The sequence below is a fragment of the Lytechinus pictus genome, chromosome 12, assembly GCF_037042905.1.
Source record: "Lytechinus pictus isolate F3 Inbred chromosome 12, Lp3.0, whole genome shotgun sequence".
NCBI classification, from domain to species: Eukaryota; Metazoa; Echinodermata; class Echinoidea; order Temnopleuroida; family Toxopneustidae; genus Lytechinus; species Lytechinus pictus.
The window spans coordinates 15078518-15106214 of NC_087256.1; the positions used below are offsets into that span (position 1 = coordinate 15078518).

The 27697-nt window shown below is 35.7% G+C and overlaps 1 protein-coding gene across 5 annotated transcripts in view; it reads left to right on the forward strand.

The window, feature by feature from the left end:
• LOC129272447 (kinesin-like protein KIF20B) overlaps nucleotides 1-27697 on the forward strand; it is a 47696-nt gene that overhangs the window by 3781 nt on the left and 16218 nt on the right. For 3 of the 5 annotated variants that reach the window (XM_064107178.1, XM_064107180.1, XM_064107179.1), the window contains exons 2-28: nucleotides 1029-1293; nucleotides 2017-2275; nucleotides 2646-2854; nucleotides 3310-3454; nucleotides 4484-4711; nucleotides 6380-6491; nucleotides 7535-7606; nucleotides 7989-8138; nucleotides 8853-9018; nucleotides 9772-10083; nucleotides 10786-10934; nucleotides 11424-11595; nucleotides 12190-12279; nucleotides 13286-13402; nucleotides 14211-14324; nucleotides 14711-14827; nucleotides 17249-17365; nucleotides 17972-18088; nucleotides 19660-19776; nucleotides 20259-20375; nucleotides 20733-20849; nucleotides 21038-21154; nucleotides 21573-21689; nucleotides 21877-21993; nucleotides 24087-24203; nucleotides 26178-26282; nucleotides 26948-27058. In XM_064107178.1, coding sequence (XP_063963248.1) covers nucleotides 1057-1293; nucleotides 2017-2275; nucleotides 2646-2854; nucleotides 3310-3454; nucleotides 4484-4711; nucleotides 6380-6491; nucleotides 7535-7606; nucleotides 7989-8138; nucleotides 8853-9018; nucleotides 9772-10083; nucleotides 10786-10934; nucleotides 11424-11595; nucleotides 12190-12279; nucleotides 13286-13402; nucleotides 14211-14324; nucleotides 14711-14827; nucleotides 17249-17365; nucleotides 17972-18088; nucleotides 19660-19776; nucleotides 20259-20375; nucleotides 20733-20849; nucleotides 21038-21154; nucleotides 21573-21689; nucleotides 21877-21993; nucleotides 24087-24203; nucleotides 26178-26282; nucleotides 26948-27058 — 3918 coding nt within the window. In that variant the 5' untranslated portion in view covers nucleotides 1029-1056. The remainder of the gene's footprint in view (nucleotides 1-1028; nucleotides 1294-2016; nucleotides 2276-2645; nucleotides 2855-3309; nucleotides 3455-4483; nucleotides 4712-6379; nucleotides 6492-7534; nucleotides 7607-7988; nucleotides 8139-8852; nucleotides 9019-9771; nucleotides 10084-10785; nucleotides 10935-11423; nucleotides 11596-12189; nucleotides 12280-13285; nucleotides 13403-14210; nucleotides 14325-14710; nucleotides 14828-17248; nucleotides 17366-17971; nucleotides 18089-19659; nucleotides 19777-20258; nucleotides 20376-20732; nucleotides 20850-21037; nucleotides 21155-21572; nucleotides 21690-21876; nucleotides 21994-24086; nucleotides 24204-26177; nucleotides 26283-26947; nucleotides 27059-27697) is intronic. The other 2 variants (XM_064107181.1, XM_064107182.1) reach the window with 2 other exon arrangements.

A 27697-nucleotide genomic window follows, 5' to 3' on the forward strand; every position in this document is an offset into this window, starting at 1 on the left:
ATTTCGGAACCGAATTCCCGGGTGTCATAAATTTGGTCTCAAAAGATGCGCGAGACTTAAAAGTATAAACTCTGCTAGTGGCGCGGTCAAAAAATTTCGCGCGGCGGAATGATCGCAGAAAATGTTGAGGGGGGGGGTTGATTCAACCCCCCCCCCCCCCGGCCATTTTAGGGTTAACAGTTAGAGATTTGGCACTTGTTCAGTTTTGCACCTGTAAAATGTAGTGAACCAGAAAAAATGTTCTTATTTTTTTATCACCAATGTAGATGGAAAACCTCACAACTAAATAATGATGAAACTAGGGTGATATTTTGTTAAAAACAATTTTGAATTAAAAGTGGGTGATAATGCCAACAAGACTCTTATCAATTGTGTCCATGAAACCCAAGTTTGACCAACTTACTTTCTTTCATTTGACATTCAATTTTGATGATGTATTTTTTTGCCCTCCCTCTTAAATTTCTGTGAGTGTGGACTTACCCTTGAATACTTTTTGTTATCTATCATAAAGTGAGTGATATAGACAATACAAAAAGCTTCTTCCCTGATGCGACCGCTGGCCAGGCTGTGGAATGCTTTACCACAGGCCGCTGTCTCCTGTACCTCTCTTCTATGTTTTTTAAAAAAAGAAAGAGAGGTACATGTACTCAAAATCCAAATTATTTAATTTTCACAGATGTCTTGTTTTTACATGTACATGCAGCTGCACATAGTATTGTAGAACCTTTTATTGAGACACTGTACATAAACTACAGATACCTGCACATGAGTATGGAAGTATACCAGACCTGTACTTACAGCAAAGAAGGAGAGTGATGTGCAGGTCAAATTATGTTGAAAATGTCGTATTTTGATTTTGTGCTTCGTTTTTGTCACAATTTATTCTTTCAGAAATCAGAATAGATCTAAGGCTTCAAGGCCTAAATTTATATCATTGCTTTATATTTTATAGTTGAATTCAGTTGAACAAACATAAATGCAATTTGACATACAGGTGTATCCTTTTTTAATTTTCAATTAAAAAATAGTGAAACGGGGAAGGACAGTATCGGCAACATGAGTGATTTCCCAGCCTCCAGTAACTTCTCAGACACTGAGGAGGACGTTGTTGAAGAGGAGGAAGATCTGCTAGCCTTCCAGGAGAGCATAAAAAAGGACCTCTTTACAGAATTCACGTCGGCCACGCCCATGAAGATTGCCAGGGTTAGCGTCGCTCACAATAGGGAACCGATGAAGGTTTATCTAAGAGTGAGGCCTTTCACTAATGCTGAGGTTGAAGGAGGCGAGTCCCAGGTACAGTATGTTTTTAGGCCTCCACCAACTGTAGGTGGTTGCTGGCAACATTCTGTTTTTGGTAGTACATGCATACTGTTTTCCTTCATGCTATAACTAAGAGAACTTGCTCTAATTGGGATATCGCACAGCAATTTAAAAATGAATTAAAAATATTCAATTAGATAAAACCAATCTAGACTTTTCATTTATTTATTCATTCTTTTGGTGTTTTTTTTCTGTTCTGACAAATTAAATATGGTCCTGAGAAAAACATTCAAGAATTGGTTTGTTTGGTTGCACCAACTCCGCTTTACACATGCAGATCCAATACTAGTAGATGAACCAGTTCAACTTTATTAGACTTGGTACATAAATGAATGGATTTCAGAATCTGATTGGGCTCTCAATATATTTGTATTAACAATTAAGAAGGTAATTCTGCCATATACCTCAGACCTGTTATGTAGGGAGCATAAAGTTTTACCACTTTCCCTCTGTCTCCAAGAGACCACCACCCTCTGTTTAAATTACCTTTAAGAATAAGGTTCTAATTTCCCAATTGAATTGTGTATACATAATTATAATAATAATACATATGATTTATATAGCGTCTTTTCCATTTTGATTAAATGCTCCAGGCGTTTAGAAGAGAGCAAAACATAAAAGTAAAGAGAACTAAGAGAAGTACAAGAAAAGGTAAATTACAAATGAGGACAAATGTGTGTCTTCATCTTTTTTCAGGAATGCATGGACCAGGAAAACAACACCACTCTCCTGATGAGGGCTCCCAAGAACAGCTTTGCCTTTAAGAGCAGCCAGCGCGGCTTTGGAGAGATGAACCACAAGTTCACTTTCTCAAAGATCTTCAATGAAGATACCAGTCAGAAGATGTTCTTTGATGAGACCATGCTCGCAACAGTCAAAGACTTCATCGATGGCCACAACTGCCTGCTCTTCACCTATGGGGTAACCAATGCTGGAAAGACATATACCATCCAAGGTTTGGTTACTTTTGAGTTAACTAATCTGGCCCTTGCACAATTTATATGATTGTTATTCTCATTTGAAGAGTCTCTTTGTCATTAATAATTGCATTGCTGAAATAAGTGTATGATTTGCTTTATGAGTTTTGCATAATGTCTGTAAACTCTTGCAAGTTAGCTCACATCAAAGTGAATCGTCAACAACAGAAATTACAAAATTGTTAAGATCTTAGTTATGGAAAGAATTAAACAGGATGAATAAACGGAACAGAAATATATTGGTTGTACATAAAATGTAAGAAACCGGAAAATGAGGAAAGGGACAAAGTTTCAAACAGGGAAAGAGCTGGATTATCTTACATTTCCATTTTACTTCATTATAACCAGGTGTTCCACAAGATGGTGGGATTTTACCCCGCTCCTTGGACGTCATCTTCAACAGCATTGAAGATCGCCAGTACCTATCAAACAGAGTGAAGCCACGCTACTTCTGCGATGTAGTGAAACTCTCTGAAAGGCAGCAGAAGAAGGAGGAAGAAGTGAAATCAAAAGTGCTTGCTTTGGGAAATATTCCTTCTACTGGAGCAGGAGATCAGGTAACAGGATCGTTTTCATCAAGCAAAATGTCAGAGATTTTATCAACAACTGTTAAAAGCTGCTCAAATTCATGCATCTTATTGGCTGAGGGACATTTCTCAGTTTATTTGTTAAAGGTTAATTTGACCACCCCGTCCTACCTCCCTGTCCTTTATTTACTATGTAATCTAGTTAAAAAGCTACTTTATTTTCCATGAAATGAGTAAACATGAAAATTCATTGAACAATTATGAGTTGCATAGGTATCTTTTTTTTTTTGCCAGTCTGATATAAATCTGTAAGCAGGTCTGCTCTAGGTCAAAAGTTGATTGTTTACTATTAAAGATGTGCAAAATTGGTAATAAATAATCTCATTTCAAATGTTTCCATGCCTTGTCCATCCACCCTGTTTTTGTTATTGTACAACAAATCCATCACGATTGTTATTACCTTTGAACAACTCTTTCCTATCTAGACAACAATGTTAGAAGGTGAGAGCATGACTGATGATAGCCTGAACACGGACATATCACATGCATCCTATTCTGCCGGCAATGATGATTCCCAGGACTCCTCAAAGCTCTCAGAGAGTAAGATGTCCACTACCAGAGACATTGAGGGTAAGACTGAAGTACAGTACTAGCCATGAATTAAGATATCAAAGTTCGGCGATAGTCGCGATACCTACGTGAGAAATTTAATTAGATTGCCGGATCAGCAAACGAGAACAGAATTTTTATCCAAGTATTATAGCCAGTAATAATGTTCTATGTAGGTATTGACTGCTTTCAATGTATTCCTTATTCTTATTTGAATCATGTTGTTAAGTACTGCAGGGTGCGCAGCATATTTTAATACTCACGAATGATCATGTTGAAGCTTCAATACTGCACCAATGACAAAACTTTTTATACATGTACAAGAATGTGTGAGTGAATGTTCTTAATGGGGAGGGGAAGGCTTCTAATAAAACAGTTGTGTGGCATACATTATAGAGTTATTTTGGCACCTCTGCTTTGTACTGTACATTGTCTCACCAGATATGCCAGCAACTTGGTTGACACCATCATAACAAAGACTAGTCTGGGTGTTTTGGCTGTTCTCTGACCTTATAACCCCCTTGAGAGCTAGGTCGCCAACATTTTTAAATAAATATATATATTTCTTTGATTTTCAACCTTTTGTTTTTCTTTGGTTTTTTTCTCCAAATTTATTGGAAAAACAGTTGGAACCATAATTATGTTAAGATCAATTCAGCTAGCTGGTGAAAGTGAAAATAAACATGTCTTTATGAATTTGATGAGAAAATTCCACTATTTTGAAGCAATTTGTAGTCAGGCATGCACTTGACAAAATTTTCCCTTATTTTGGAACCACATACCCGGGCATCACTAATTTGGTCTCAAACAATGTGCAAGATGTGAAAGTATAAAGTCAGCCAGCTGCGATGTAAAAAAGAATTCGTGCGGTGGAATGGTCACAGAAAATGTTGAGGTGACAGGTTTTTTCAATGCCCCCCCCCCCCTCAGCTGTTAAAGTCATAAAGTTGTGGTAACTACCTCATTTAAAATAGTCAAATTAGAGCGTAAGAATTGCCTAGTGATCTGTGTTCATTGTGTTTGTCCTTTCTATAAACCTTTTCTCTACAGCAATGGGCAACCAGACATTCTTAGACGAGGTCAACGCACGCATTCCTGATGATACCATGGTCAACGTGGATGCTCAGGGCCCCATCAAGTTCAGCATCTGGGTGTCCTTTGCCGAGATCTACAATGAGTACATGTACGACCTCCTTGAACCCCTACCGAAGGAGAAGAAAATCAGGAGACAGGCGCTCAAGCTTGCCGAAGACAAAAATGGGAGCATCTATATCAAAGGTACGGTTTTCATCCTTCATAGTTACTTGTATGGTATATTGTAACTGCTCAAGTACAACCCATTTCCTCTTCATAATTGGAGCTTTTGTCCCACATACAAATAAATATTTAAAAAAATGCATGTAAATAATTCCTGCACTGATCCCCCCTGTTTGATTGTTATTACCTGTGCCAATATCATAATGGTTATGAGAGTAAATACATACATGCATGTAGATAAATGAAATAGGCAAACTGATCTAAATTCACAAACTCTCCATAAAATGCATAAATACACTGAATTAGATCAACAAAACCAGCAATAGGAAATCTCCATAGATTTTTTGTCTCGCCTGCGAAGCAGAGTGAGACTGTAGGCGCCGCTTTTGCGGCGGCGGCGTCAACACCAAATCTTAGACCATGTTGGGGGAATCAACATCAACATCTTAACCTAAGGTTAAGTGTTTGAAATGTCATCATAACTTAGAAAATATATGGACCTAGTTCATGAAACGTGGACATAAGGTTAATCAGGTATTACTGAACATCCTGCATGAGTTTCACGTCACATGACAAAGGTCATTTAGGGTCAATGAACTTTAGCCATATTGGGGGTATCTGTTGAATTACCATCATAACTTTGAAAGTTTATGGATCTGATTCATGAAACTTGGACATGATAGTAATCAAGAATCACTGAACATCCTGTGCAAGATTCAGGTCACATGATTAAAGGTCAAAGGTCATTTAGGGTCAATGAACTTTGGCCAAGTTGGGGGTATTTGTTGAATTACCGTCATAACTTTGAAAGTTTATTGGTCTAGTTCATAAAACTTGGACATAAGAGTAATCAAGTATCACTGAACATCCTGCGCGAATTTCAGGTCACATGACCAACATCAAAGGTCAATGAACTTTGGCCATAATGGGGGTATCTGTTGAATTACCATCATAACTTCGAAAGTTTATGGATCTGATTCTTGAAACTTGGACATAAGAGTAATCAAGTATCTTTGAATATCCCGTCCGAGTTTCAGGTCACATGACGAAGGTCATTTAAGGTCAATGAACTTTGGCATGTTGGGGGTATTTGTTTAATTACCATCATATCCGTGTAAGTGTATTGGTCTAGTTCATAAAACGTGGACATAAGAGTATAAACCAAGTATCACTGAACATCTTGTGCGAGTTTCAGGTCACATGACCAAGGTCAATGGACTTTGGCCATGTTGGGGGTATTTGTTGAATTACCATCATAACTCTAAGTATATTGGTCTAGTTCATAAAAATTGGACATAAGAGTCATCAAGTATCACTGAACACCTCATGCGAGTTTCAGGTCACATGACAAAAGTCAAGGTCTTTAAGGTCATTGAACTTTGGCCATTTTAGAGGTAATTATTAGATTGCTGTCATAAATTTCAAAGGTCACATGATCAAGGTCAAATATCAATGAACGTAGTATTGAATCATTATATGAATGGTGTTTTTTGTGAATAATTATTTTAAAGTAGTTTTCAAAATCAGCACTGCTGCTATATTGAATCGCGTGATGCAGGTGAGACCGCCAGAGGCATTCCACTTGTTGTTTTTTTTATAGAATTGGGTTATTGGCTGACCAAAGACCTTGTTATTCTAGATCTGTAGAGATTCAAATTGTTCAATTCATATATCATTTCTTGTGTGAAGGACTGAAGCAGATTCGAGTCAACTCTGCAGATGAGGCTTACAGGATTTTGAAGATAGGTCAGAGAAACCTCAGCATAGCAGCAACCAAACTCAATCATTGCTCGAGCAGAAGGTATTGATGTCATACTATTTGTTCTCAAAAGATTTTGGGGACCTTTGCATTGCCTTCCAAGATAGGCTTGTATAGTGTCTCCATTCAAAAAGCCTCTTAAAATAATCATTCACCTCTAAAAAGACTGGGCTATTTCGATAACGAAAATGACTCAGAGTCTGATACAGTAGCACAATCCATGCTTATAAATTCCATGTAAGAGTAAAACATTCAGTGTACGTATGATTCTAGCTTGTGGAAAATATTAACATTAAAGGACAAGTCCACCCCAACAAAAAGATGATTTGAATAAAAAGAAAAAAATCCAACAAGCATAACACTGAAAATTTCATCAAAATCGGATGTAAAATAAGAAAGTTATGGCATTTTAAAGTTTCACTTAATTTCACAAAACAGTTATATTCACATCCTTGTCGGTATGCAAATGAGGAGACTGATGACATCACTCACTCACTATTCCTTTTGTATGCTTTTATGTGAAATATTCAAATTTTCTCCCTGTTGTCGTGTGAAACAACGATTAATTCCTCCCTGAACATGTGCAATTAGCATTATTTGATACTATATGGTTCAAACAAGTTGGTCCTTATTGTCAAATCTGTGAAAAAAAATGAAATATTGTATAATTCAAACAATAAAAAACAAAGGAAATAGTGAGTGAGGGACTTCATCGACTGTCTCATTTGCATGTCACTGAGTTGTGCATATCACTGTTTTGTGAAAATGAGCGAAACTATAAAATGTCATAACTTTCTTATTTTACATCCGATTTTGATGAAAATTTCAGCATAATGCTTGTTTGATTTTTCTCTATTTATTCAAATCAACATTATTCTGGGGTGGACTTGACCTTTAAAATTATAACCTAATGTGAATGAAATTAAACTATGGAAGTGGCATTGGCATTTTGTTAACTTGGTTTTCTGTCTTTTCTACCTACCTGTTTTGTCAGTTAACATATTGTTATAAATCTAATTATTTGTCTCTGTCACTGTGGTTATATGATTCTACTCTCAACCACTATATATGTTTTGATATTTCAGTCACTGCATCTTCAGTATAAAGGTCCTGAGAGTAGTGGATGTTGAGGATCCCCATGTTGCCAGAGTTAGCCAGTAAGTATCTTGGTCACTCTTCTATGCTATCTATTAATAACAGAAATTAATATTCTCCATGTGGTTCATATATCTTGATGAATCCTCCAACATTCATAATCAATATCATAGTTTGGCTCTGTATCCTTCAATGCGAGGCTTCATTGTATACATGATGTAAATATAAATGGTGTCATTTGAAAGCTTGAAGGAATAGGAGTACTAGTCACCATAGTTTTGAATCCAGTTTGTCTCAATGAACATGGGTGTCCAAATTGACATCACACTTGCATTGATAGCTCCTGCCCCCTGTATCCAATATCTACTTTGTCTTTCTGATAATATATGATAATTATTTGTGACACTTTGAACAAATACTCTTCTCACCTTGTCTGTAATCCAGCCTATCATTCTGCGATCTTGCCGGATCAGAACGTTACACCCGTACACAGAATACAGGAGAACGTCTCAAAGAGGCTGGAAACATCAATACTTCTCTCTTGACTCTAGGAAAGTGCATCCATGCACTTCGCTACAACCAAAACCATCCAAAGTAAGTAGATATTAAAGGTGGTGCAAGGATAGCTACCCTTGAGAACAGTTGGCCAGGGGGAGTTGTCTCCAAGGGAAGCTTTTCTTGGAGGGAGTAATCTTGAAGCTTTCCTTATTGGGAGATGCTCAAGTTTCTTATTCCTAGTTCAATTTGTTTCAAATGTTTACAATTCGTTTCTCACTTTCTCTTGTTTTTCTCTTTCCACACAGCTATTTCATAACCAAGGTTGGACTCCCCTGTATGAAATTGAGAGTCTGTTCTCTCTAATTTCACTGAAAGAAAATTATTGCAGAATAACACATAAATTGCATCAGCGATCTTTTGTAGCACAACTAATGTATTACGGTCCCTTGTACTGAATTTGGTGTTGTGTAAAATCGTGAACATTATTCAGCGTGCCTCATCATCCTGACTTTAAAACAAAAATTACTGAATATATCACAGTCCACTAATGAATAAGAAACTAGTGAATAAAAAGTCAAGTTTATCAAAGCACTTTGAGGCTTTCAACACCTTGTTTTGGTTGATACATGTGCTGTTATAACGATCGAATAGCATTGTTCAGGGGTGTGAGATTTTAGCTGTTTAGCTGACTTCAGCTATTTTAGTTCTCCTTTGTACGAAAATATGCAAGCTCTTTCAATTTCTACTGTTCTTTTTTTTTTTGCAATCACTTGCAACCCTGATTGTTGTAAATATTTTATTTGCTTTCAGGGTGCATCCCAAGATCATCCCATTCCGTGAGAGCAAATTAACAAGGCTATTTCAGAGTTTCTTCCTTGGGAAGGGCAAGGCCTCCATGGTTGTCAATGTCAATCAGTGTGCATCTGGATTTGATGAAACCATGCATGTCCTTAAATTCTCGGCTATCGCCAAACAGGTGAGATGCAAAGATTTATGCCTAAGATTTGTGTGTAAGGACTAGTGCTGGATGATATTTGATTTCAGTGTTGGTCGATTATCACCAGCAAGATATCGCAGAGTCTGAAAACTTATTATAGAAAGTTTATTATGAGCTGCAATTCCGTTAAGAGCAAGGAATGGGGAAATGAAAGTAAAGCTCTTGGTGCTTTTCCACGAAAAACAGGCATTTGAGTACCAAATTACGAACTTCTGAGTTGGTTGAAAGCGATACAGAGCATCATTTTTGGTCAGTGAATAGTGATTTACTTTTCATAATTGCCAATATTTTGGGCATATCGTCTTACCATGAAATATTAACATAACCATAAAACCATTATTGCATGATATTGAAATATTGCCAAGCACTAGTAAAGACTACTGAAGGGGAAGAATAGTGGATGTGAAAAACAGTGAGACCTTCATTAATATGGTTCTCTTTTTTCTGCTGTTAATCTAGCCACTTTTATCTCATGGTGAACTGTAATTGCCAGCGTTTTAATGCTCAGTATTTAAAATAAAATGAATGAGAAACATCAGTCATTAATATTGATACCCCTCATTATCATAATGATTATTTATGTGCTCACCAGGAGATATTGATTCTTCTTGATACAAATGGACAATAAAATATATTCATTCTGAAATTGTTCCCCTCTATTGCCCTAGTCATTTGATAAGACAGTATTCAGTCAAATGAATATTAATGATTACCATTCAAATTGTACTTTAGGTTACTACTGTCACCTCCAAGTTGGACAACAGATGGAAGGAGCCGCCTCCAAAGAAATCCAAGCGATCTGTACGGAATGTCTCTCTGGCTCTCAACCAGGCCCTCGACTGCAATGTTAAAGGTCAAAGGCCATCGATACCTTGGGCGACCCCTGGCACCATCGCCCAGGTCATGAAGGAGACAGGTCATGTGACCTCTGTTGAGGATACAGTCTTTGAAGTGGATGAGGAGGAGGAGGAAGAAGGAGAGGAAACTATGGAATCAGACGTGGAGGATACTCCTGTAGCTAAGAAGGATCAGAATGCTATCAAGGTAAGACCTGTTTCATCAACAATGTTGTCTGACAAGTTGTCGGATCTGACATCTTTCCTTGATTCTGATTGGCTGAGAGGAACTGTTACTATAGTAACTGTCAGATTAAATGGGACATGTCGGATAAAACGTCCGACAGGTCCTTTCATGAAACGCTCCCCTGGGCCCCGTAACACAAAGATAAGCGATTAATTGCTAATTTGAGAGGACAATGCTGATTGGTTCCTAGACAGTCTACTTAGTAAAATGCGCATGCAACGATGATAGGCCATTTCATTTAGCGATTAATCGCTAACCTTTGTGTTACGGGGTCCTGGGGCCTGTAACACAAGGCTTAGCAATCATTGTAGAACATTTTACCATTGATTGCATTGACCACAATGTACATTCAATAATTTTTGAGTATTTTATATAATAAGACTTTCAATTCAACAAGAAAAATAGTTTTTTAACTTTAACATATTCAAAACAGATATGTAAAAGGAAAAATGTATGACATTTCTATGTCAGGAAGGCAACACGATTCAGTTGGATTGTGTTATGCAGGCAAGACCATTCAGGCATTCCTCTTGTTAAAGCTTCAGGTCTGAATTAGACTTTCAATTTATGGGGTCAGAGGCCAGGTACATGTATTCAGAGATGTCATGAAAATAGCTTGTTATTGCAGTAACTTATGTATTGTCTGTATGCATGGTTTAATAGATCCAGAAAGAGCTTCTTGCAGTGATTGAGGTACTGAAGCAGAAGCTGGTGGATGAGAAAGCAGACAAGTTCTACTTGGAAACCAAGATCAGGGAGGAAGTTTGCCAGGAAATGGCTGAACAACTGGTAGAGATCGAACAAGACTACAAGTTAGTTTCTTTGAAACTATTTTGACTGTTAAGATGACCATGGTCGTAGAGGATCAGTCATTCAAGTTTTTCTTTAAGTCTTTCACTTCTTACATGTATATTCCTCTGCACCTCAGGAGTAGTGAAATAGATCAGTGATTTTTTTTTCATAAATACTTTAATAATTTTCAGTTATCTTGCCTGTAATACAATATGTCTTATCAATATAGGTTGTATTTTAACAAACGTTCAGTATGCTATATATTTTTTAGTGTTTTTGATTTATTAAATGTTATTTTACACACAACTGTCTCTTTGTATTTCTTTATATAATTTCAATTATTTGCATGTATTGCAGGATACTAAAGGATAGCAGGGGTGTTTTTTTTTTTTTTTTTTATTAGGAATTGTGTTGAAATATCAATACATGAAAAAAAAATTAAAATGGTGCATTCCAAATGTATTTCTTATGATTATAAATATTTGTATTTTGTTTTTAATTTTACTTAGTGAACGTCTAGAGGAAGATAAGCAAAGAGCTGAGGAGGTGTATGAGAAACGTCTGGAGATCTATGCCAGGTCCGTCAAGAAATCACACAAGAGGGGGCAGAACGACAATGATAGGGCTGATACCGAACAGGTTTCCAGCTCCCTTCTTGCTGCTGAGCAAAACAGAGTCAAGGTAAATGAAAATAATGCTTTGTGTATACCATTTTTTATTATTTTATCAATTTTAGAATGGCTGAGTCAAAGCAGTTGGTCTGCTAATATAAAGAAATAAATAAATTCAGCATCACCAAGGACAGAGAATATCAACCACTTTATTTCCTTATCTAGATCTGTATATCAAAACTTTCACACGATGCTATATTTCTTACCTTTAATCAACCAACTGGACCTATGGAATCAATAGTACCTAGCAGGATTTCACAATTTTCCTATTTGAATTAATTGGCCCGACGGCCTGTATAGCTATAAAAATCTCAGTGCTTGGGTGCTGCCATTCTGTTCTGTTTGTGAGACGTCAAACCTATATTATATAGATACAAAATTTGATACTCAATTATGTCCATGGTAATTTGATCACTTGTTCCTCTGTAATTTTCAAAGTTAGTCTGTAATAGGAGTTCACATCAATAGGTTCCTATCATATTGATATTATTCAAAGTCTTGTAGTTCAAGCATTCTCTTGGAGCTCCATTCATGTTTGAATACCAATTTTGTTGCCATAAAAGTTATCAGTACTCTATATATTTTTGGTCTTTTATATTTTTAGGATCGTGATGCACAGATAGAGTCATTGAGGGCAGAACTAGAATCAACTGAACAATCTCTCAAAGAATTTGAAGATCGGATGCACAATGAAGTATGCTAACAATTTTCTAAAGTTTTTTCTTAATAATTTAATTATTATCTTGGTGTTCTGGTCTTTTTTGTCTTCATGTATATATAGTGTTGTCAATTTTAGGGATGCCTTCCATACCTTCAAAAACAATTTTTTATTTATTTAGTATGTTGATACCATGCCTTTTTATTGTTTTAACTTCACATATATTTGGATTGTAAATTTTTAATATGAAATTTGCAGTATTAATTTCCTTATTTTTCAGAAATTTAAATGATGAATGATCTAGTTCTATGTGATTCTGTTCTGTCTGTCTGTTTCTGTTTATGGTAACTCCCGTAGGAACTCGACAGGACAGCATTTTGCTGGTAAATGTCAAGCTGGTATATATAACCAATTACCTGGGAAACATTTTTACGTCTAGGTTAATAAGTCATAATGACTGACCTTGTAGACAACAGATATTACTCTCGGGCCTTTTCATCAAAGTGGTGACAATGGCAGAGTGGGGATTTGAACTCACAATCTTGTGTTTGTGAGTTCAATGCTCTAACCACTGGACCACACGATCTGCACTTAATGAATGAATGAATGTGGCTGCAAACAAACTGAATTCCATATCCAGTGAAATCAAAAAGATAAACGAAATATTAAGAGTTTTCACAGTAGCCTTGGAAAAAACACAATTTGTTTTCTGAATTCATTTTAAAATTTGCTCTGCAGCTATATGTTCCATTTTCTTTTCATATTGTTTGCCCTTTATCTGTATGTTCACTCTATATCCAACATGATTTTTATTAAATTATTGTTATTCATAGTCAACATGGCTTGACTGCGAAGGAAGGCATCTATCCTGTGTTTTACATTTCAACAAATTTTAATTTCCAAATTCTTTCCCTCATTCCAAAGTTTCATCACCCTTAGCTTCCATTCTCAATGATATGTGGGGATGTTTTCTGTCATCAATTATAACTTTTTCTGCGAAGAATGTTAGAGCATGGAGTATTTCTATATATTTTCATTACAGGTTACTGAACTGAAGAAAACGATTGCAGATCAAAAGACATGCATAGAAGAAAATGAGGCCAAGTCTGCTGAGCAAGAGAAGACATTCATGGAAACTAAAGAAGCTCTTCAGATTAAGGTACAATAGGAGCAAAACTAATCAGTTCATATGACAGTGACAGGACTGTATCTTCTGGTGAATAATCCACTGCCATTTACAAAGTCACTTTTGATTTTGTGTTTGTGAATAAAAAAGACAGAAATGTGTCAAATTTAGATTAAGAATATTTCTTAAGATCCATTTTCAACTGTAAATGTAAAGTTCTTAACATGAAATAAAGACAGGATCTTTTTTTAGGAAAGCATTACCAAATTAATGATATTTAAGCTGATAATGAATCACAAGATTTTGAGAGGATTATTTTAATGAAAAAAATTGAACAATATGCATTTGTGTTTGCAGTAGCAGATTTGATATGCAATATAAATTGCAAGTGTTCTGATGGTTATATTGATTTTTTTAAGTGTTCCTACTGCTGTATTTTCAATAAAACTTGCTCAATCTTTGCTTCACCTAGGGTGCTACTGTTGATTTCTGTATATTAGATGCACCCCCCCCCCAAAAAAAAAAAATAATAAATAAATAAATAAAATGAAATAAATACAGTATCTTTCATTTCAGAGTGGTGATCAAAACATAATATTTCAGCTATATCATGTATTAAAGCAAATGTAGTAGTGGTCCTTGTTTGAAGTCTTTGTGACATCATCTTCATGTCAATCATGTGTGTTGCCAATTTGAAATTTCAAGTGGTCTAGTGATTAAAACTCTTAAAGATGTTAGAAATTCATAACTTATTAACGTTTACTATTGTTTACAAATGTTTATTTTGGTTGGGTTCCTTTTATTTCCAATGATTGTTTTTTTTTCGCTTTTTTGTTTTTAGATTGATGAATTAACGAGAACCGTCACAGAGCAGAAGCATAGATTGGTAGAACAAGAAAGAGAGATTAGCTCCCATGAAGAAGTGAAGGGGGATAAAGATGCCCTTCAACAACAGGTTTGGGTTTTTTAACTTGCTTTTTTTTTTTAATACAAAAGTGGTGGATGCCATAAATTCTGCAAAAGTTGTGCAATTAAAGTTGCAAGCAGCATGATAAAATGCCAAACCCATCCAACCCCCATTAATTGCATCTTCCTATGTAAATTTCACTTAAATCAAACATATTTCTGTGGTCCAAGGTGGTTTGACATTTCACACATTCACCTGTACTTAAAATGAAATGAAACATTATTAAAATACTGCCATTTCTGCTGTGATATTTTTTTTTTTAAGTATGCATATTTGAAGAAAAAAACTCCCAGATATTGGTGATTGAGGAAGGAATTCTATAGTTGCTTATGAAGAGGATTTGGACAAATCTTTTTCTCCTACGAATTTTCCAGATTGCTGAGCTGAACGAGACTGTTGCCAATCAAAGGAGAGATCTTGAAGAAAAAGAAGATTTGTTGAGTCGTCAAGAGAGGCGTCATTCACAAACGATGGCAGAAGTGAACAACAGGGTATGTGATGTGATTGTGTTCAAATCGTTGAATTTGAGTGGCATACCCTGACCGGACCCAAAAGTGAAATTGACATCATTTATCAATCGAAAATTCATGAATTTCAAAACACAGCAATGTAAGGTTTATGCATTTTCACCGCTTCCCAACCGAGTATTTTTGCTTTAGAATAGCTCCAGTTACCGGGCTTCGAAAATAGGCTTTGTTGTGCTTTTCACTGTCTTTAACTCTACTAAGACTTGGGGGGGCTGATTCAGCCCCCTCTCCTGGACATTATTTGCGATAAATCGAAATTTTGCGACCCCCGGGTACGTGGTTCCGAAATTATGCAACATTTCGTAAGTGCATGCAGACCCAAAATTGCTCAAAAACGTGAATTAGTGTACAAATCCAATGCATATACATGTATAGTGTTTTTAGCCAAAATTCATAAATGTATCATTATTTTTCCTTTTACTGATTAATATCAATTAATTTCCATTGAAAAATGATAAAACACAAAAAGTAAAAAAAATCAAAGAAATGCATAGAAAACAATAAAATATATAAGAAAATAAATGTGATGTTGAAACCTTTTTATAGTACATTGATCAGATTCCTATAGAGTCTTTGAACAATATTGCTAAACTTTCAATTTTAATAACTTTGTTATTTGTTATCCGATTTTGATGAAATTTTCAGCATTTTGCTCTGTGAATTTTACTCTATTTATTTAGATATAAATATTCTCAGTCTGGAGCATCCCATTAATTAGAGCACACTTTGGATTTAACGCATAAATTAGCATAATGAATTAGCGATGAGATTTTTGCATAACTTGATCTTATCGTGTCGTAGATTATGCCATTGGTGACGCGCGAGCCAATTTTTGTTGCGATTGCGCGATCGACGGCCGAGATCATAAGGGGGGCGGAATCCCCCCCACCCCCGTCTACATTTTTCATGATGAATCCACCGCACGAAATTTTTCAACCGCGCCGCTCGCTGACGTTTTACTTTCAAATCTTGCACAACTTTTGAGAACAAATTTGCGATGCCTGGGTACGCGGTTACGAAATTACGCAACATTATGTAAGTGCATGTCAGACCCGAAACTGCTAAAAAATGTGAATTCGTGTACAAATCCAATGCAAATTGTGTTTTTCAATTGTGTATTGTGTAATTCATGAATGTATCATTATTTCTACTTAAAATTAATTAATTTTGTCTTGTTTACGATCAGAATTAAGTTTGTAACAATTTCCATCGAAAAAACAATAAAAAAAGTCAAAAAACGAAGAAATACATAAGAAATGAAAAACACAAACACTGCCAGTGAACACCAAACTTGAAATCACCAAAGTAACAATATTTCACAGTGATGTTATTTTAAGCTAACTTCACAACTGCACAAAAGAAAGAAAACAAATCTTTCCTAATACACCCAAACAAAGTGAAAAGAAAGAAGATAGCCAAATTGCTTGTGAATTCCTATCCTGAAACAATTATGTGAAATACCGGTATGTATATGGGGTATTTAGAATATTCATTGTTGGTGAACACAATCAAAAGTCATGTACCTTTTGACATTCTATGCACTGATGCGATGCAGAAATGGGATTATGTTATATGCAGGATGTGTACAGAAACTGAACACTTGGATAAAAATCATTTCATTTTCATTTCATCTTTATTTCACAAGCCAATCAAATCAGAAAAGGTTGTTTATAATTTTATATTCACCTTAATTATGACCCCGCAGACAAAGTCTGGAGGGGGCATTAAGCGTTGCCCCTGTCCGCCTGCCCCCCTCCCCCCACTTGGTTTCTGCGCGATAACTCGAAAATAGTTAATGGTTTTTGAAAATATTTAGTGTGTAGGTAGATGACACCGAAATACAGGCTAAGTTCAAGTTCAGAGTCTGCAGGTCAAAGGTCACAGTTCATTAAATATGCAAGTTGGTTTCCGCACAATAACTCTAAAAATATTTAATGGATTTAAAAAAAATTTGGTGTGAAGGTAGATGACACCAAAATACAGGAAAAGTTCGAATTAAGAGTCCGCAGGTCACAGCTCATTATATATGCGAGTTAGTTCAAAGGTCTAAATTTGTTCATTATATATATGGATATTGGTTTCTGCACGATATTAAGTTCAATCATATCGAATGAATTTTTAGCACGTTATTCAGAGGCATCTGTGTCCTTTGGACACTTCAAATTGCTAGTTTTTCAAATTTGTTGGAATGAAATAAAGATTTAAAAAAAATGATTTTTATGCTTATTGTACATGTAGTTTTACTTATAAAAAGTCCATGTGCATGGCAGATGTTTATAGCTTTGTACATACTTTCATGCGCTTCATATGTAGGTTCTTTTATTTATAAGAAGGTACATGGCAGATATTAGTTTTGTACATACTTGCATTTGCTTTCATGTGTAGATTGCTGAACTGGACCACACTGTTCAAGAGCAGACGACGACATATTCACAGGCGATAAAACGGATAGACACGTACAAAGAGGACGACGCTGAAGTCAAAAAGACTTTACAAAACCAGGTACGTATCATTAGGCTCTTTGGAGAAATCATTGACATTGACACCTAAAAATAAAAATGAATAAACCAATAAATATTGGTTTTAAATTGAATTAATAAAAAAAATGTCTTGGACATTAAACATGCATTTTCTATGGAAAGGAATTCAATATTAAACATCTACATGTATTCGGCCTGATATATATCAATGTTTATTTTTTGATAATTTTCATGCATCTGATTTATATCCCGTTTGCAAAAAGGAGTAGATACTGTTGCTTTGTACCACTGTTCGGCAATAACAGGGGAATCAAACCTTGGTAATAAAATGGTTCATATGAGAAGAAAAAATAAAAACAGAATAGTGAACTTTTGGAAGGAATCAGAGAAGTAATATGAAAGTTTTACAGTTGTTTGAAAAATGAAACGGGAAATTCGGAGGGAAGATTGTGAGTAGAGGTTGGACTGCTCTCATAGTTTTCTAATTCTACATCAAATTTTGGTGATATTTTCAGTGCTATGCATATGTATTAGTTCAAATCAGCTTCTTGTCCAGGTGTACTTTGCCTCTAGCCCAAATGGTTATGCAAAAGGTGAACTATTTCTCTTGATCTCTTCTTGTATATAGATTTCTGAGCTTGAGGGAATAGTTGAAGAGCAGAAGAAATGTCTTGCTGAGAACGAAGAAAGATTCAGTGCACAGGAGAAAGATCATACCCTCTGCAAAGAAACCTTGCAAAAACAGGTATTTTATAGCATTTGCTGTCTTTGTTTAAAGCGATGCTCATTGTTTCGTGTAATGTTTGTTTAAAATAGATATACTACAAGATTATGATATGCGCGGAATGCACACTTTAGAAAGCGTGTGGTTTGAAAATCACGAAAAAAATAAAAAGGTGCGTTTTGAATATTTCCATAAAAAGCGTGCGCTCCTACAGACCACCTTTGAGCTGAAGAATAACCTAACTTCCTATCGCCCTCAATTTTTTCAGTGTCCGCCAATTGCTATACTGTACAATGCCATGTGTAATATTCTTATGATTAAACTAATCCTCGTAGTACTCTGGCTAGTCTAGACTTTCACGCAAATTGCTTCTAATGGTCGAAAATGGGTGCAAGAATTTAGATAAACTTCTAATTGATATAATAAGAATTTAGATAAACTTCTAATTGATATAATAAGCTTATCACTTTTAGGAAATATATGCTGGAAAATACAAAATTTTGATGACAAACACACAGGGTCAGGTTCTTTGATTGTTCATCACCATGGTTTTAATACAGCTTGAGCATACAAATGCACCAGCCAATCACGTTTTTGTTACCATTTTCAGTTTATGAATAATCATTTGCATTTCGGCAATCTGCAAGACAGAAGAATGCGTATGGTATTAACCCTAAAGGACTTGGGGGGGGGGGCCATGATGGTCCCCCCAACTCTGAGTGCGATATTTCCGAAACGCAAAAAGATAGCGCCGCAAAATTTTATGACATTTTTCTATGAAGTCTTGCACAATTTTTGTGACATGGATATAGCATTGCGATGCCAAATCGAGACAATGTCATGCCGAAAATGGGTCATTTTTATACTTTTTGTACAAAGTCTAAGGGAGATGAAATTCATAAAGGGTGATTATTTTTCATTTTAATTGTTCTACTTTAATTGATTTAGGGTTTGATTTAGTGGATAAATGGTCTGTAATAATTTCCATTGAAAAAAACAATGAAAAACAAAAGATGAAAAAAGGAATAAGAAATTCTAAAAACAAAGAAATATATAAGGATAAAATTGGCTTTCACAAATTTTTGTTGTTGAAACCTTTAAATTAGATTACAAAGATGACATCTGGAAAAAAAGATTGAATTGAAATTAGGTGTTGAATATGAAAATAATGTTTTTGCACAAATAAATTTGCATATTTTATTCATAATGAAAAAAAATAATTATTTTCAAAATTTCTTTTATACTGGCTTTTAGTTTGTGGTAAAGAATGTATGTGCAAAATTTTGGCTCGACCGTGCGAATGGCAGCCGAGATCAGAAGGTGGGGGAGGGCACATGGCCTCCCCCAGTCCTCAATACATCTCAAATAGCCCAGTACTTTTAGGGTAAATGTGGGGCAAAAACTTACAATTAAAATAAAAAGGGTGCTCAGCAAGATTCATCAGATATAAAAGGTGTCATTTCCAGCTTTTTCATTAAAAGGGTGACACTCCAGACCCATTCCACACTGTACATATTGTAGCCGAACATTGGATCTTCCAAAAGACTTTTCCATTTTGTTTGGAGGTAAACATGTGTGTTATATCTGTGTAGATTGCTGACCTAAACCAAGTGATTCAAGATCAGAAAAACGAGCTTGCCGAAAGGGAGACACAAATCAGTGCACATGAGAAGGATGAAATGGATGACAAAAATGAACTTCAGAGAGAGGTTTGTTAAGATGATGATGATGGTGGTGATGATGATGATGATGATGATGATGATGATGATGATGATGATGACGATGACGATGATGATGATGATAATGATGATGATGATGATGATGATGATGATGATGATGATGATGATGATGATGATGATGATGATGATGATAATGATAATGATGAGGATGATGGTGATGATGATGATGATGATGATGATGATGATGATGAGGATGAAGATGAAGATAATGATGACAATGAGGATAATGATGATGGTGGTGGTGGTGGTGGTGGTGATGATGAGGACAATGGTAATAGTGATGACGACGGTGATGATGATGATGATGGTGGTGGTGGTGGTGATGGTGATGATGATGACGATGATGACGACGACGATGATTATGATGATGATAATGATGACACTAGTGATGATAAATGTGTATCAATGACAATGGCGACTGTGATGATGATGATTCTGATTGTTCATTACAGATTTCCGAGCTTAAGAAAACAGTTGCTGAGCAAATGAAATGTCTAGATGAGGAAAAAGCTAAATCTGGCAGTCTTGAGAAAGAGATGGTTGAGAGTAATAAGGCACTTCAAACACAGGTATGTAGTGATTGTAATACCTAAGACAGATTTATTCATAGAAAGCCCTGATATATTCATTTAGTCTGATTTGTAAGATATTTCATTTATAATCCTGTTAAGTTATTATTAACAGTTATGAATTATCAGGTCTGATTCAAACATACAGATGTATGTTCCATATGCATTTCATCATTTAATTAAGAGATAGTGGAGATATAAAAAAATGCCTCCCCCAGAAAAAAAAAGAATAAAAAGTAATCAAATGATTTTTTTTATTATTGGATCTGAAAATATACACATGATGGAAGGGAAGTATTGCTCTGATAGTTTCATTTACCTAAATGCATCTCTCCTTTTTTCTCTCTTGAAAAATAGATTACTGAGCTTGAGGGAATAGTTGAAGAGCAGAAGAAATGTGTTGCGGAAAACGAAACAAGATTCAGTGCACAGGAGAAAGAGCATACCCTCTGCAAAGAAACCTTGCAAACACAGGTACACTTCTTTATTTTCTACTTGACCCTATCTAGGCCGGGGTATTTGGGAGATCATATGCCGGGGGGGGGGGGGTTAAAATGAATTCAAAATTAAGTGCATAGACTATGATACTGATGTACCATTGTACTATTTGATCAAGCCTCCACCTGTTTATTAATTTGTTTGCTCTCGCTGTAATGTTTTAGATTGATGGCTTGAACAAAAAGCTGGAAGAACAGAAACTAAAGCTGTCGCAGAAAGAGACAGAGGTCAGCACACATGAGAAGGAACAAGCAGAGGACACAGAGGCTCTACAAGAAAAGGTATGTATACGATTCATGATGGTTGCTCTTTCGTTGTTAAAGCTAAACTTGAATATTCACAGCAAACTATGGTCTTTAAAACCAAGGTCAATTGTCAGCATATCATAGAGCTATTGTCGATCAAATAAAATCATGTAGTTACCTGACTTTGTGACGTCATGAAGTCACAACTAAAAAGCTTAAAAGTGAGAACAATGAATGCTGTTAACATTGATTAGCACATGTGGAACCTTGTATTATTGTTTTTAGATCATTACCACTACTGACATTTAAGTTTTAAGTGGCTAAAAAGATAGAACTACATGTAGGATTGATTTCCGTATATGTTCTTGTTCTTGTGAGAACAATGAATGCTGTTAACAGTTGATAGTTTCATTTACCTCAATGCATCTCTCTTTTTTTTTCTCTTGAAAAATAGATTACTGAGCTTGAGGGAATAGTTGAAAAGCAGAAGAAATGTGTTGCAGAAAACGAAACAAGATTCAGTGCACAGGAGAAAGAGCATACCCTCTGCAAAGAAACCTTGCAAACACAGGTACATTTCTTTATTTTCTACTTGACCCTATCTAGGCTGGGGTACTTGGGAGATCATATGGCAGGGGGGGGGGGTTAAAATGAATTCAAAATTAAGTGCATAGACTATGATACTGATGTACCATTGTACTATTTGATCAAGCCTCCACCTGTTTATTAATTTGTTTACTCTCGCTGTAATGTTTTAGATTGATAGCTTGAACAAAAAGCTGGAAGAACAGAAACTAAAGCTGTCGCAGAAAGAGACAGAGGTCAGCGCGCACGAGAAGGAACAAGCAGAGGACAGCGAGGCTCTACAAGAAAAGGTATGTATACTATTCATGATGGTTGCTCTTTCATTGTTAAAGAGAAATTCCAGTAGTTGCAGTAAACACTGATTTCATGAGAAAGTCTGTAAGACCAGGCTTAATTGTCAGTATATCATCGAGGATCTAGATCTGGTACAGTTACATAAACTGAACTTTGTGAAATCTTGAAATCTACGCTGAAAAATGTTCAGACTGAACTTCCCCAACACAGATAAGCGCACGTGGGACAGTGTATAATTATTGCTTTAAGCGTTGGGCCCGACGCTCTACCCGAATCCTGTGCTTATTTGCTGATTTCTCAGCAATTACACAATTTCTTCCAGAATCCTTTGGCACATGCGTTTTATTTATACAAACAGACACTTTGGTGGTCATTTCATTGGATTCTGTACGAACTCATTTTGATATCGTTACCAAAACTAGCATTTACCTTTAAAGCTAAACTTGAATATTCACAGCAAACTATGGTCTTTAAAACCAAGGTCAATTGTGAGCATATCATAGAGCTATTGTAGATCAAATAAAATCATGTAGTTACCTGACTTTGTGACATCATGAAGTCACAACTAAAAAGCTTAAAAGTGAGAACAATGAATGCTGTTTACATTGATTAGCACATGTGGAACCTTGTATTATTGTTTTTAGATCATTACCACTGCTGACATTTAAGTTTTAAGTGGCTAAAAAGATAGAACTAGGATTGATTTCCGTGTATGTTCTTTTGTCATGAATAGTTATTGATGTAGCTTTGAAATTATTTATAGTTTGGAACTGGTTGTAGGCCAAGTGAATATAAGCCTTGAGTAACAATGCTTTCAATATTACCCAATCAATGGGTAAATGAAAAAAAAGGTTTAAAATGTATTTCACTTCCTGTAGCCTGCATCTAGCTTTTGTGTATTTTGAATTCAATATGCAGACCTGCCAACTGTCCCGATTTTATCGGGATCGTCCCGATTTACAACTTTCAAAATGGCCAAAAAAAAATATTGTAAACTTAATCGAAAGAGGGCGTCATCATATTACCTGCGTATTTTTTTTCATGCTATGCTACGTACTGCGATTCACACAGCGCGTGTACAGTATGCACTCTGCAGTTAAGCATTCAGCAGTGCGTAATAGGTAATACATGCCGGAGATGAAAAAATGTCAGCCGTGTGTTGCTGCCCTCTACGTTCAACGAGTTGTGCTTTTATCAAGGCTTTCCGATTAATTTTCGATATCCTGGGGAATCAATGCGAGCGACAAGTTCCTAACGCACGCACATCTACAAACGCAAAGCAGCGGCACAAATCGCGATATATAGCGACTGGTAAATACGTCTGTAAGGATGATGATGTCATCCAAGATGACAACTTACGTTGACCAACGAAAGGATCGAAGATGACAATGTTTCAATCATCATTTGAAAGGAATTAGCGGTAACTGCGGTCTAAGGTAAGATATTTCTGAATTTTATACATTTTTTTGTAAATATGAATGTAATTTCTTTTTCATAATGTGACATTTTATGTTAAAAAAACGATCGGAAAATCGGGTTTCCGCCGAATGTTAGATCTAACGTTACTGCTAACACGTCTGTACGTACGGGCCTCCAAGCTCTTCAGTCTATGTATTGATGAGTGAGCCAACGCAGTTCAGCGGAACAACCAAAATACAGAGACTGAAGCTTTTGGTCTAAGACATTACTCAAGTTCCACAGAATAAAAACGAAAGTTCAGTTGAAAGGTAGGTATATGTGTAGTGTAAATAGTGCAAAATGTTTGGTGACATCAAAATTAAGAGACTTGCTGTTGTATTACAAATAAATACAAATAAATTACAAATGATAGAAATGTACAAGCCCACTTTGATTACACAACAGTGTATTTCAAAAGATTTTGCAACCTTCAATACATTCATTTCAAGTATGAAAATTGTGTTCCCTTGGCCTTTAAAGTTGCTAGGCGGCCCCCTGGACCCCCGGCCGGTGGTTGTCCTGGTTTTGGGTTTCCAAATGTTGGCAGGTATGAATATGGAAAACTTTTCAACATGTCTTGATTGATTAATTCTCAACCGATACTGTAATATGAATCACAATCTTTGTATAGATTGATGAGCTTAAGACCGTTGTTGATGTTCAGAAGGATCAACTCTGCAAGAAAGCTGATAGGATAGACACACTGGAGAAAGAGATGGAAGCCAGGAAAATTATCCTTGCTGAAAAGGTAAAAACATCATGCTCATTTCAGGGGTTGGTGGGTCTGTTGAATAAAGCGTAGGAGAAGTATAAGTTATAACTTTAAATACTTGAAGCAGGGTTAGGAATTCCGCAGGATTTTCGCAATGGAAAATTTCTACAGGAAGTTTGTGGGAATTTTAAAGAAATTGGAATTTTCCAAAAGCAACAATTTTTATGATAAATAATAATAATAATATTCAGTTCTTTTATAGCGCATAACACATAGCAACGCATGTCCCTATGCACTTGGATGAAATTAAGGAAAGAAATAAGAAAAGTAAGTAAAGAGTGTTGGGCACTGAATTCATTACAAGTTTAAACAGATACTTACAGATAAATATAGGCCTACACTGAATAAGAAGGAGTGCCCAGTCAGATATTGCTTCAGTGAGCTTTGTAAGCAAGCTTCAAGCCAAATGCTCAAACTGTCAAACAAAGCAGAATTGTAACAAACTCCATGGAAAAGTGTTCAGTGGCTGGATAGTTGGCATAATGGCAGTACACTGCACATGCATTGTGCCGATCCTAAGATATTAAAGGGGAAGTCCACCCTGACAATGAGTTGATTTTAATAAAAGCACGAAAGTCAAAGAAGCATATTGGTGAAGTTTTGATGAAGATCCATCAAGGAATAAGAGAGTTATGATTATTAAAGTTTTTAATTTGTAATGTCATATGCGAGCAGCTCTACCATATATCATGTATTATAAATTCTTTGAATTACATTTTATTAATGAAACATGATGAATGAAAATAATTTTTGTCTCACCTGCATAGCAGAGTGAGACTATAGGCGCCGCTTTTCCGACGGCGGCGGTGGCGTCAACACCAAATCTTAACCTGAGGTTAAGTTTTTGAAATGACAGCATAACTTAGAAAGTATATGGACCTAGTTCATGAAACTTGGCCATAAGGTTAATCAAGTATTACTGAACATCCTGCCTGAGTTTCATGTCACATGACCAAGGTCAAAGGTCATTTAGGGTCAATGAACTTAGACCATGTTGGGGGAATCAACATCAAAATCTTAACCTAAGGTTAAGTTTTTGAAATGTCATCATAACTTAGAAAATATATGGACCTAGTTCATGAAACTTATACATAAGGTTAATCAAGTATCACTGAACATCCTGCATGAGTTTCACATCACATGACCAAGGTCAAAGGTCATTTAGGGTCAATGAACTTTGGCCGAATTGGGGGTATCTGTTGAATTACCATCATAACTTTGAAAGTTTATGGATATGATTCATGAAACTTGGACATAATAGTAATCAAGTATTACTGAACATCCTGTGCAAGTTTCAGGTCACATGATCAAGGTCAAAGGTCATTTAGGGTGAATGAACTTTGGCCAAATTGGGGTATTTGTTGAATTACAGCCATAAATTTGAAAGTGTGTTGGTCTAGTTCATAAAACTTGGACATAATAGTAATCAAGTATCACTGAACATCCTGTGCGAGTTTCAGGTCACATGATCAAGGTCAAAGGTCATGTAAGGTCAAAGAACTTTGGCCACGTTGGGGGTATTTGTTGAATTGCCATCATATCTCTATAAGTGTATTGGTCTAGTTCATAAAACGTGGAAAAAAGAGTAACCAAGTATCACTGAACATCTTGTGCGAGTTATAGTAGTTTTCAAAATCAGCACTGCTGCTATATTGGATCGCGTGATGCAGGTGAGACGGCCAGAGGCATTCCACTTCTTGTCTTATAGAAGGGGGTATGAAATGAGGTGATTGATGATACATGTACATGTATATTTTTCAAATTGCATTTAAAAAATGGGGGGGGGGGGGCTCAGAGGCCAAACAAATCTGCCTAAAGTATGACACCATTCAACATGATTTCTGATGAAGTAATGAATTACTGAAACATCAGATACTCTTTGCCTTCAAGTTGTTTTGTAGAATTGATCAAATATTTCATTTTTTCAATATTCATACTCTTTTATTTTAGGTTGGAGAATTGACAAGTATCATAGAAAAACAGCAATCTGAAATAAAGGAGCAAGCAGAAAGCCTAGATCTGAAGAAGAAAGAAATGGAGGAGCTAACTCTTCAGGTATATTAACAAACAAATTTTGTTTTATCATGATTTTTTTTTATATCAAAATACTTTTTGAAATTTTGATTGACTTGACTAGAAGTGAACTATCTAAAGTAAGATAAGATGATTTGAAAATATGTCACAGTTGATAAATTTGGATAGAAATTTTAATCCAGAATAGAGCTTCCAGTGACTGATGCACTAACAAGGAGGGATATCGTTCTTAAGAATGATATTTGGGGCTGGATGTTTATCTCAGCTTAATTTCAATTTTAACTCACTAAACTTCTAATAGTCTGGACTCAATTTAATCATAGCTTATATTAATATGACAATCGATTCCAATGATCATAATAATTGAAAACCAGCAATATGAAAATAAAACAGCAAAAAGGCTTTGATGTGAATACCAAAGGCATTGTAATTAACCCCAACACATGTTTTGATCAATATTTCAGTTTCAGGTTTTTTGTCAAAATTTAAAAGGAAATAAATAAATAACAAGGAATAGTTTAATTTTCAGAATCTTACCTTACAGGTCAAAGTGGCTATTACTTTTGTAGGTGTCCATTCACTGTAAAATTCAAGCTTTGATCCTTTGTTTAAGCTTGGTATTTTTCCCAAAATCTTAAATACACTCTGTCTCTCCCTCTTTCTCTTTGTTCATTATAAATCTACAGCAACACAAGGATCTTGAGGAGCACGAGACTCTAGTGCATGATCTAGAGGAGCGAATGGAACTCCTCGGAGGAGCAGAGAAACAGCTCGCAGATTCCAAGAAGGAGATAGCTGTAAATCAAATTTCAATATTTGCATAATTGAACATCATTTACTATTTATATTGTGTCCAACTTTTTTTTTTTCAAGTGGACTTTTCAGATCTTGAATAAACTAAAGGAGGGGGGCATATGCCCCTATTCTAATCCTGGGACCCGTTTCATAAAACCTGTTTCAATAACAAATTACAGTTTAAAGCTACTGAAATCAGTTGATCTGGAGGGCGATTGCTGTGAGTGTGAGGTGAATCTGGTCACCCCGTTCATGGGGGACAAATCTGGATTGAAAACTTTGGATTGATGATGATGATGATGGTGATGATGATGATGATGATGATGGTGGTGGTGACGATGATGATGATGATGACAATGACGATGACGATAATGATGATGATGAGGAGGAGGATTGATTGGCTGATATTAATTTATCATGCATTTGTTATTATAACAAGTCTTTATTAAACAGCACCCTGGTCTATTACAAATTTGTAGTTACATCAAAATTAGATATATCTACATTTTCTAGTTTAATATTCGTGCAGTTCTACTTTCAATCTTTATTCAATATTTCTCCACAAAGCATATAATCAAGTACAAAATGCCTGTAATACTATTGGTTTTAGATCGAGCTTTATTTTAGTCTAACTAGTTTTT